We start from the raw sequence: 12,000 nt of genomic DNA, 5'->3' as shown, positions 1-12,000 counted from the left end.
GAAGCATTTTAAAAAAACAAATAGAATTATATTTTGCAGTCCAATATATTCTGCCAAGCAAATTCTCACCTTTGATCAAGTATGTAGTGTTCTAAATCTCAAAAGTGAATATAAAATATCAACATTTTATTAAACATTATGGCTTTTCCTTTTATTACTGAAATATTTGGGTGACATTTAATGAATTTATATAGGTTTCAGGTGTACAATTCTATAATACATCAAGTTTATACTGTATTGTGTATTCACCACCCAAAGTAAAGTCTCCTTCTGTCACCCATCCCCCCAATCTCCACCCCCTCTGACACCTGTCAGTCTGTTCTCTGTATCTATGAGCCTGTTTCTATTTTGCTTGTTTATTTTGTTCATTGGATGGACTTCAAGAATATCATGCTAAGTGAAATAAACCAGTCAGAAAATGACAAATACCATGGATTTCACTTATATGTGGAATCTAATGAACATTACAGTTTTCAAATTAAAGGAAAACACCAACAATTTATTTAAGTATTTCATTTAAGAATTCCACTTTGTGGGATGGGCTGGGTTCTAACTGAAACAGGACACAATAGAAGGGGCTTCTGGGGTGGCTGACAAAGTTTCATTTCTCAACTTGGGTAGTGTTCACCTTACAGTAACTCACCAAGCAACACGTGTGATTGATGTAGTTTCTGTATGTATTTTACAACAAAAAAATTAAAACAAAAGAGGCGCACCTTATCCAAGCAGAGGTTCCCGTGCCTCTCAGCAATGGCCTTCCTAAAGCCATGAGAAAGAGGATATAGCATACTATGATGAGGATGTACAGAAGGCAACCTATTCTTCTCTAACTGGTCAGCCACAATGCTGACCAACTTCTTCATTCGTTCATCGTAGTCTGTCCAATCACAGACAATCTAGAGGAGGCAAAAAAAAAAAAGTTATACAGAAAACGCTTTTCCAAGATTTAACATTTTATATGTCTTTGGCCTAATGTCAAATAACCTTTTAAAAAAACACTGTCTCCAGGCAGGCTTTGATTAATATGGTACATAACAATACAAAAGTGATTACAACACGGAAAGCCAATTATTGGCTTGTTATTCTTTACCTGCAGGCAATGAGCCAAGTTGCAATAAGCATCAGGAAAATCAGGTTTAAGTTTCAGAGCAGTGCGGTAAGAAGCTATAGCTTCTGGAATATTTCCCGAATCCTGGAAATAAATAGTGAAATGGCTAAATTTTGTCCTAAAATCAAACATTACATGCTAAGATGTACATATTAAAATAAACAGGAGTACCTTGTGAATGGAAGCCAGATTGCTGTGGGCATCTGCAAATGCAGGGTTAATCTGAATGGCACGGGTGTAACACTGCAAGGCTCCCTGGACATCCTGCATCTCCTTTAGGGTGTTTCCCATGTTAGAGTAGGCATCGGCAAAGGTAGGGCTGATTCTAAAGAAGAGAACACAGGTTTTATCAGGTACAAACACCTTTAACCCCCTGTAATGTGAATTTAATCTGTTATCATTGTAGCACATGCCACATGCCAAATATTTAAGTTTAAAAGAAAGAAAAATAAAGGCTGTTAGCATCTTACCGAATAGCCTCCTTATAATGCATCAGAGCTTCCTGCAGTTTTCCCTGCTGCTGCAGTACACTAGCTAAATTTGAATGGGCAGCAGCAAACTCTGGGAAGACCTATAAAGAGTCAAGAAAATTGAGTTTCAGAAAACCTGCTAAAACAACAGTGATGACTTACCACAGGAACTTTGTTCAAGTCTATATCCCTGCACTTCTCTCGTTTCTCCAAGCCTAGTCATACTCCAAAGCCAAGTAGCTCAAATTCTACCTCTTCCTTTATTTTATACCTCTCTTTGTTTCAAAACATAATGAGATAGACCTTTCTTCATCTTAGTTTATGATGATCACTCCAGCATCTCTCTCCTCTAAAATCTCTCAGCTCCAAACTCTTACCACACCTACTAACCACCATTACAGCCATCAAGCACTGAAATTATATACTTAAGTGGTAACATCCCTTGTAATGTAGCTAACTCTTCTATTTTTCTATGCAGATCTCATCTACCCATAAAAGAAACTCAATGTAGGGAATTTTTAAATGTCACACAGGACCTCACTCATACCTTAGGTTTTCAATTACCAGTTCAATGAATGATTCAACCACTATTTTTACAAAAGAGGTGGTTAACATGGCAAACTTAACAGCCCTCCTTCTACTATCACACTGACAAAATACCCAGCCACACCATCCTCAACATACTTCTAATGCTTTACGATACAAGCGAACTGCCTCTTCGATATTTCCCTGTTCTCGTTTGATATTGGCTAAGTTATTCAGTGAGTCTGCATGGGTGGGACATAGCCGGAGAGCTGTATTATAACAATCTTCTGCTTCAGCAACCTGGAAAACAAAGCAAACTATTCAAAACCCATACAGACGAATCATAGAACTACCAATGATATTATTCTAATAATTGCTTGGTTAAGCCTAATGGCTGGTAAGAATCCAGAAAATATTTTTGTTCTTCTTCCTCTCAACCAAAACTCTGAAGGAAAACAATTTATCACCACAATACTTAATACAATATGTACCAAAAAGACTTTTTTAATCATCCCACATAACAAAGAAATAGACTGAATAAAAATCCTTACACTGCCCTTCTCTTTGAGAGCATTGGCTAGGTTGCAGTAAGCATCAGGGAAATGTGGTTGCAGTTCAATAGCTCGCCTGTAGGTGTCTATTGCCAGATCTATTAGGCCTTGCTCATAGTATACACAAGCCAGGTTGCCGTGCACCACTGCATGATTTGGACTCAAGCTTAGAGCACGAAGGTAAGCTGCCACAGCTCTGTAAATAAAAACACACACACACAAAATGCGACTAACTTTTAATGGATGCTTTGTTACAATTAATTCATGCTATACTAAACATAAGTATATCAATTAATTGTAATTAGTTACAATTAATTCATGCTATACTATAGTTAACCTCAAATCAAAATTGCACCTTTATAAAATATATTTCTACACAGAAAAGTTTTCTATTCCCACCTAAGAAATAGACTTTCCTTTGACAACACCAAAAAAAGTCAGGATTTACTTAGCTTTCTGAATCAGATCAAAGGACTAAGTTAGTCTAAAAGATAACCATTTCAATATTTTTACAATAAAATTTCAACTGAACTCCAAAGTGAGGATAAAGGCTCTGTGGAAAGCCAACAATGAAGTCAGGCAACAATACCTATAAATGAAAGGTACCAGCAGACCTGATCAGGGAAAAGCAGCATACTAGAAAAGGAAAATGTATTTCAATAGACCCCTGTCATAATTTCAGTCTAAGCTCTCAAGAAAATTATCAAATAGAACATACTCTCACCTGTCAAAAATCCGTGCCTCTTTCAAGACATTTCCTAAATTGATATAAGCGTCCAGAAAATTGGGATCGAGGGTGACAGCCTGAAAGTTACAAGACAGTAGTTACTTAGCGCAAGTTAGGATTTCAGATTCACTTCCCAATTAATCATTTTTATTGAGAACATTTGAGACCTCTAATTATATTTTCTATTGCATTAAATCTTATTTATGTTTAAAACCCAATTATTCTAGTGCCTACTCATTATTCCCTATTCACAAATCTCAATGTTATCAAATAACTTCTCATGTAATATAAAAAAATGTATATCCTGAAGGGAAGTTTTTTCAATTGGGACTACTCCAATTTCATTTTTCTGAATACTTCTAATGGTTGGCCCTATTTTATTAATGATTAATCAGCCTAAATCTTATATAATGACAGGAAGAAGCAGCAAACTCTAACTGAAAAAGAATATATCTATCTCAGTAACTGCAATTATATACTAAGACCTTAGCAAGCTATGTAATTAGAGTTGTATACTCAATAAGATACATTACTTAAAGAAGAAACTAACCATTAAATGGTCTCATCCAGAGAGTTCTGAAGTTATCTTAAAATATGCCAGATATATCTAGAGCAGTGATTCTCAACCTGGGTAGTATAATAAGAATTCACCTAAAAGGTGCCTGGTTCATCACAGGCCTATTAAATCAGACCCTCTGAAGACAGGGCCAGGGCATCCATATAAAAGATATGTCCTGGCATCCATATCTTTTATATGGATGTCCTGGTGTGCAACCAAGGTAGGCAACCACTGAGCAAGAAAGGTGTAATAACTGCAAACCTTAACTGAAACAGTGAAAAGGTAAAGGTAGTAAGTAACTGTGAATACATTAAAGATTCATAAAGAACACTTCCTTTTCACTTAGATGCCAACTATATAGTAAAGTGATGCACTTAACTTAGATTGTCTCTAGTGATAGATTTCCACCCCCAGAACTCTTAACGTTTTACTATGAAAAATTTCAAACATATACAAAAGCAGAGGAATATAACAAACTTCCAGGTCTCCATTATCCAGCTTCAATAATTAATCATGTCCAATCTTCTTTTTAAATTGATTTTAGAGGGGGGGAGAGAGAGAAACATCGATTTGCTGTTCCACCTATTTATGCATTCATTGGTTGCTTCTTGTATGTACCCTGACTGGGGATCCAACCCACAACCTTGGTGTATCAGGACGATGCTCTAACACCTGAGCTATCTAGCCGTGGCTAATCATGTTCAATCTTATTTAGTCTAAATCCAACCTACCTCCCACTCTTCCCAGATCACTTTGAAGGTAACCCCAGACATATCAGTCCATCTGAAAATATTCCAAAATGTACCTCAGGGACTAAATGGAATACTTTTTCCTCCCAACATAACTGTAATACCAATATCTCACCTACAAAACTGACAGTAATTCCTTAATATCAAGTATCGATTCATTGGCACAATTCCTTATCAGTTTTGATTCAGGATCCAAATAAAACCCATCTAATTTGTCAACATGACTTTGTCAGGTTCTTTTAATCTTTTAAATTAAAGGTTTAATTTAACCATCCATTTTTACTCCTGTAATTGGTTCAAGAAATCAGATCACTGTCCTATACAGCTTCTCATGGACTGGGTTTTGCTGATTGCATCCCTATAATGTCCTTTAACATGTTTCTCTGTCCCATGTATTTCCTAAAAATTGGTAGTTAAAACTACAAGCTTAATCAGATTTGGGTTCTTTCCTCGTTTTGCAAGGCTACTTCCCTAGTGCAATTATTTACTTCCATCACAAGGTACACAATCTCTGTTTGTCTCTTTTATGCCACTGATAAATTCCTAAATCTATTAATGGTGATACTCTGATTCTATCATTCCTTCTTCACTAATTAGCTGGAATATTTCTATAAAGAGAAACTTTCCCATATCAGCTACTGGGTTACCCTGAGGTCCAGTTCACACAATGGAGGAAGGACATGTTTTATTCTTCCCTTTTCAACCAGTTTTCGAAATGAGTTGCTCCTTATCTTCCAAAGGTGATCAATGAATTTCTTTTGAGAATTATGAATTCATGGATTTAAACATATCTGACAAGTTTTAATATATTTGTTATTTTTCCTACTGATAAAGTCCCATCTTTAGCCAGTAGAAGCCTCTTCCAGTTGCCTCCTGAGCCTTTTTAGACACAAAGTACTATAGCAAAGCTTCCTTGCTTTCTGACAAGGCACTCCAGATTAATTTGTACATTTCTTACCCTGGATCTGGAATCTGCCTTTTCACCAAGAAGCCCTGCTTCTTTACAGTAAAGCTGCTTGGATTTTTTTAAGGATTTTTTTTATTACTAAAAATATATTTTCAATGCAAAACTGGAAACTACCACATCACATACCATCCAGCAAACGCTATAATACTGTCAGGGAACAAAGATATTATGTGATTGGTTAAGTAAAAGCATATTATGTAGTTCTATTAAAAACACCTTGCACACATGAGCACTTCATAAATACCAATTATTAATTTAATGACTAACCTTCTCAAAGTGATGAATTGCAAGCCAAATTTCCCCTTGTGCATTGAAAACACAGCCAAGATTACTCCAAGCTACTGCAAAGTTCGGTTGCGTCTCAATTGCTTTCAAATAACATGCCTTTGGAGGGGTTAATGAAAGAAGATGGGAGGGGAAGGAGGTAAAGGAAAAGGGGAAAATTTGTACAGGGAAAAAAAAGATTGGGGGGGGAGGGAAGAAGGTGATATCATTATTCCTTCTCTGACCAGCCAAAAGTGACCCTGCAGCATAGGCTCGCTTGCGCCAAAACTAATGCGCTGCCACAGCTGGCTGCTCCTGCGCCTGCGCCACCAGAACCCAAGTGCAAACCACCATGTTCAGTTCTGCCAACCAATGACCAGCCCTTACACTGGGACTTATCTGGGAAGTCAGCTGCCTTAAGAATCTATGCTAGACTTCTCTTATCTGAGCACCTAAGGACTCGTTATCTTTTCAAGTGATATCTAGAGGGAGCATTTAATTAAGGCCAAGCCCCCTGACCCCACCTGTTTCCCAAAGTGTGTTCTCTGAGGTGTTAATAGGTTTCAATGGAAAAAAGTATTTCATGATCCAATAAATTAGAAAGACAGGTTTCTTTACTACAGGACTTCCCTAAGCCTTTAATAGTATACACAGGGTTTCCTGATCTCAGCTGATCCTAGATCTTTTCTTTCATTGGGCATTTTATTTTATTAGTATATTATAAAACACATTTTGGGAAATGCTAATCTAAACAATAACATCAAAACTATGCTATGGGGAGAAAAATGTTTTTCTGCCAAGTTAGATATAAACCCAGGGTATAAGTTACATCCTTGCAATGTCCCTATCTCCCAAGAGGGACTGAAGCTGAAACCTCATATGACAGGATTGCACCTAGGTTGAGGTCCCTGTAATGCGAGCGCAAACGTCGCTTGCGCAACCTAACAGCATCGCACTGCGCAATCGCTGCGAACTGCTGCGCTACATGGAACACCCCTAGACGCAGCAAACGGCCAACCAGATCCATTAATCTACTAGACAGGCCCATAGAGAATATTTGTTTAATGAGATTAGTTGGGACTTGAAGTATGTTAAAACCCAATTTTATCCAAAAAGGCTACAGAATAGGACTGAGGGAGCCAGTCAATCAGATTACTCATCTAGTCAACCGTTCACAGGGGCTCATTTGCACGCATTGCGCATTAACGCTGCGCAGCCTTTGCGCTACTGCAGGGTCACAGCGCATCATCAGAAGAGCAGAATGCTGCAATCCAAACAAAGAAGAAAAAAGGAAAAAAATGAACAACAAGAAGAGTTAGAAGCTTTTACTAGTAAATTATCTAATAATTTTTAATATCAATTAACTTTTACTTATCTTTGACAGAATTGTGGCTATAATTTAAAACATTCTCTTACATAACTTGCTTGTAAATAAAATTATTTTAAGCTGTTTCTGAAGCCACAAGACAGAAGATTCAGGCATGGAGGCAAATTGTTTTGCTGTGGCAGTTACAAACCCGTTACCATATTTCTCATCATGTGACTTTTCGGTGCGTTCCTTGCTGGAAGAGGAGGAGGTGTGTGTCTGCCCTAGATCCAGGCCTCGAGCTCCCTTCAGCGAGGCACCTTACGCATGGAATAGGAGGTTTCACCCACCTGAAACCTTCTAAATACAATATCAATGGTGAAAAACCAAAAACAAGAGAGAAAATAAAAACAAGATCATTAGTAAAAGTTCAACAAAGCAATTGAAATTCTTTGGATGTCTATTACATATGGGAATGAGGACAGTCTCAAGTCTGTAACATGGGAAACATGCAGAAGGGAGAGGGTTAATCAGGGCTACTGCATACAGCAGGGATTTTTACTGGAAGAAAGGCTCTTCATTTTCTACAAAGACAACTTCAATTTGCTTCCATCTACTAGGAATATGCTGGCTTGAATTTTCAAATGCACTGATTACAAAAGAAATACATTGCATTTCACTCAAGAGTATTTTCTTGTTCACTAGTTCTCACAAAAACAGAATAACATTTTTCAAACTAGGTGTCTCCAGAGCTCTGAAATAAAGAAGTCAGCAACCTAAGGCAGGCGCAATGTCTCAGCCTAAACCGATCTCTAAAGCTGCAGTGAAGTGCAATTCATGTTAGCTGTCCGCTTGGTGGGGTGACAATTAATAGGAGCTTATCAAATATTTGTTCTATAAATTACCAATTGGATTTATCAGCTAAGATTAAAATCAATTACAATTCATTAGCTGGAAACCAACATAAGGTTAATCCAAAGTGTCAGCAGAATTTATGAACTATGCACTTAAAACTAGTGCCTTTGAACATGAGATGATACTAAAAAGCCTTCTCCCTCCCTGGATAAAGCAGGCAAACAGACAGCTACGCTGCGCATACACTCCACGCATTAGCATGCGCGTGGGGCTCAGAGCAACAGGTGGGAGTTTCAGAAGCATTCTGGTTTCTCCCCACTCCTCACCCCTGCAGCGCGATTGCGTAAGGTGGCTTGTAACAAGACAATTTCATTTACAAATTTAATTTAAAATTATACCAAATGCTTTAATAACCCAACCTGGTGTTCAAATTCATTATTTGGTAACACAGAATGCTAAAAGCCACCTTTCCACTTCGGCAAGTTTTCTTTCGATCAGTCCATTTCCCAAACAAACCAGCTTTGTCCTGACTTTTTTTTTTAAGGAGGTGGGGTAGGGAGGAATAAAAGAAGGAAGTAAAGAAGGAAAAAAAGTAGACAACTAGGATTGGAAAAGAGGGAAAAGGAACTTGAAGGAAGGAGTGGGGACAAGAAGGGGCAGGATGTTCCAATTATTAATTTGCAATCATTTTAACAGCCTTTCTTCCACTGTAAAAAGGGTGAGGAAGATGAAGGGAGGAAGGTTAAATAAGAATTTAAATGCCAGTATTATAGGGTAACATTTGGATGAAGTTCTTCTCCACTTACAAGCCACAAAGGACTTAGAAGAGCAGCATTTTCAATGGCACCTGCATCATAAGGAGTCTTGAGCCAAATCACAGGCGCTCTGCTTGTCACCAGCAGGCAAGCCTCAGATTTGAAGGAATGTTATTTATTCCCACAAAAGATCATGTCGGAGCCCATTGTTATAAAGATGATCTAGCTCAGCAGAAAGGCTCCAAGATGTTCAGGTTCTTGCTTTACCCCCAGATTTAGAACAGATATGCCAAAGCCTGGCCCTGCTCTAGTCTGAGGCGATTCATGCCGTCAGTTTTCCTCAGTTTCTTAGGACTGTTTTGTGAAGACAGCTCAATGAAGAGTTGAAGACTTGGCAAAAAGTACAAGTTTTCATAACACTGATGTTTAAATGTGCTCTATCAAACACCTACCTTGGCTTCTTCCAAGCGACCCAGGGCTTTGAGCAGGTTCCCCAGGTCACTGCGAACACAGTACAAATCCTAGAAACCCAGAGATAGTCATTAATTATACTCTTTCTCAACTAAAAAATATCTTGAAATAACTTTTATGCATCTAGCTTCCAATTTATTGTCAACTAAAGCTGACACAATCCCTCATCCTCAATTTCAAATTCCAAAAAGTTCCAAAACTCATTTGATGATTAAGCCTGACCAAAACTGGCACAATTTACAGAATTTATTGATCCCACTTAAGTGTGAATACTCATATCTTTTGCTGCAGAAATATGTGTTTTACTAGAAGATACTATTCCAGACCCACCTAGGAGTTTCATGTATGATATTATCTTTCTGCCCTGACCGGTTTGGCTCAGTGGATAGAGCGTCGGCCTTCAGACTCAAGGGTCCCAGGTTCGATTCTGGTCAAGGGCATGTACCTTGGTTGCGGGCACATCCCCAGTAGGGAGTGTGCAGGAGGCAAGCTGATCGATGTTTCTCTCTCATAGATGTTTCTAACTCTCTGTCCCTCTCCCTTCTTCTCTGTAAAAAAAAAAATCAAAATATATTTTAAAAAAATAAAATCCTAAAAATTCTGAATTTTGAAATGCATTTGATCCCAACAGTTTCAGATAAAAGACTATGGGCCTTACTATAGCTTCTCCTCTCCCCAAATATCAATCATGTTAAAAAGAAAATCAGCCTGGTCCCTGTGGCTCAGTGGTTGAGTGTTGACCTATAAACCAGGAGGTTATGGTTTGATTCCCAGTCAGAGCACATGCACATGCCTGGGCTATAGGCACGATCCCCAGTAGGGGGGAGCAGGAGGCAGCCGATTCTCTCATTATTGATGATTCTCTCTCTCTCTCCCGTTCTCCCTTCCTCTCTCTGAAATCAATAAAAACACTTTTAAATCAAATGTTTGCTCAACTATTTTATTCACAGTTATAATGAATCACTCCTACATATTAAAGACCAAAAATTTTCCATAGTAAAAAAGAGTATTTAGCCATGATTAGCTATCAGCTAACCTACCCCTATGCTGTCAGGCATATTGAGAAACCCTGCCTTCATTTCACCATTAGAAAAAAGGATTACCATCCAATCAAAGCTTCAATCCTGGCACCTGCCACTAGATTACTCATTAGTATTAAGTGCCATTTAGAGTTCAATGGGTGAATAAATGAAAAGCAGTTGACTCTGCTTTTTATTAGCAGCATAATTGTGTTGTTAGTCATCTTGACTCACCAGTCCATTCATTAATGTGAAAAGAAACATCAGAACAGTGAGTTTAAATTTCTGTATGTCCTTGTTTGTCTTTGTCAATCAAATCTATCCATCAACAAGCAGAGACACTAGCAATGGGGAGTAAGTTTATCATTCCAAACTGTTCCACAGGTGGAAGAGCCTTAAATTAAATCCTAGAAAGTGAAATTTTGTCTACTGTGTTAAAGTATCATCATATATATCATTCCATATGCAAATGTATTTTAATCAGGTGATTAATTTTACTGATAAACAGCTTTTGTGATTGTTTATCATCATCCATCAGGTGAACCAAAAATCAGCCAGCAAAGAATAGCTTGCTACAGAACACCCTTATGGTTGGCCATACTGGGTCAGTCCCCTGATCTACCCATCTATCTGCCCATCAAGCAATGATTGGTGTTTGGGGAGAGAATTGTCTCCAGTGACCTCAAGCACAAAAGGCTGATACTAATTCTCAAAACATTTATACATATCATTGATCTTATTACAGATTTATCCTCCCCTAATGAGTTTAAGCACTTTTTTTTAATTCTCACCCGAGGATATGTTTTTACTGATTTGGGGGGGGGGGGGAGAAAAAGACACATTGATGTGAGAAACACAGATCAGTTGCCGCTCACATGTGCCCTGGCCAGAAATCAAACCTGCAATTTTTCTGTACTGGACAATGTTCCAACCAACTGAGCCACCTGACCAGGGCAGTCTAAGAACTCAACCCTATTTATACTCTCAGAAGTAATGAATTCTATAACTCCCTATCTACTTTATATGATTTTCCCCCTAAACTTTAAGGTTATCCTTATGTTTTTGCAAACCATGACTGAACAATCTGATATGTTCATACAGGTTCCTACTACACCAGATTATTGTGGTTATATATAGCTTTGGACTTTTACCAATTCCTATCTGTTTTCTGAGTAATAATAGTAAGTCTTGCAATAATTCTCCAACAATGACCTTAATGGGCTGTATATTGTAGCCAACTGCTGCATAATTTTACCCTCTAGTTTCTATAAACTCTTGGATAACTGCCATCCAAGTCTTGACAGTGTATCTATCTATATTTAGTTATATCATCTAGATCCATTGCACCACACTAAATCATTAGCACAATAACCATAGTTAAAAGTAGATTATCTTCAAGGTTACTGTAAGATAATCGATAAGGCAGTTTTAGAAAAAGGTAAAACATATCGTGAAATCTGACTCTCTCATCTGAGGATCTAAACCTTATGCATGAACAGTTAATTTCTAGAAAAGTCAAGGATACCACTATTCTCCTAAATGTTTAAAACCTAAGACATCGATTCTGCTTCATTTATTAAAATCAAAAGTGTCTGCTAAGAGAATACATTTCTCAAACCCAGCCAATTCTATCCATTCCCAGGTTATTGCCTCTTATGCAAACCTATTCAATTC

General features: G+C 37.8%; 1 protein-coding gene across 2 annotated transcripts in view; it reads right to left on the bottom strand.

Moving 5' to 3' along the window:
• OGT (O-linked N-acetylglucosamine (GlcNAc) transferase) overlaps positions 1 to 12,000 on the bottom strand; it is a 49,634-nt gene that overhangs the window by 28,810 nt on the left and 8,824 nt on the right. For both annotated transcript variants that reach the window (XM_006753456.2, XM_006753457.2), the window contains exons 4-12: positions 9,289 to 9,357; positions 5,924 to 6,040; positions 3,379 to 3,458; positions 2,655 to 2,850; positions 2,263 to 2,403; positions 1,579 to 1,679; positions 1,280 to 1,433; positions 1,091 to 1,192; positions 717 to 896 (exon numbers count right to left, since the gene is read on the bottom strand). In XM_006753456.2, the coding sequence (XP_006753519.1) occupies positions 717 to 896; positions 1,091 to 1,192; positions 1,280 to 1,433; positions 1,579 to 1,679; positions 2,263 to 2,403; positions 2,655 to 2,850; positions 3,379 to 3,458; positions 5,924 to 6,040; positions 9,289 to 9,357 (1,140 nt within the window). The remainder of the gene's footprint in view (positions 1 to 716; positions 897 to 1,090; positions 1,193 to 1,279; positions 1,434 to 1,578; positions 1,680 to 2,262; positions 2,404 to 2,654; positions 2,851 to 3,378; positions 3,459 to 5,923; positions 6,041 to 9,288; positions 9,358 to 12,000) is intronic.

Source organism: Myotis davidii, unplaced genomic scaffold (genome assembly GCF_000327345.1).
Source record: "Myotis davidii unplaced genomic scaffold, ASM32734v1 scaffold2551, whole genome shotgun sequence".
Classification (NCBI taxonomy): domain Eukaryota; kingdom Metazoa; phylum Chordata; class Mammalia; order Chiroptera; family Vespertilionidae; genus Myotis; species Myotis davidii.
Note: the sequence above shows the minus strand (reverse complement) of the source record. Positions and strands in the feature narration are given on the sequence as shown.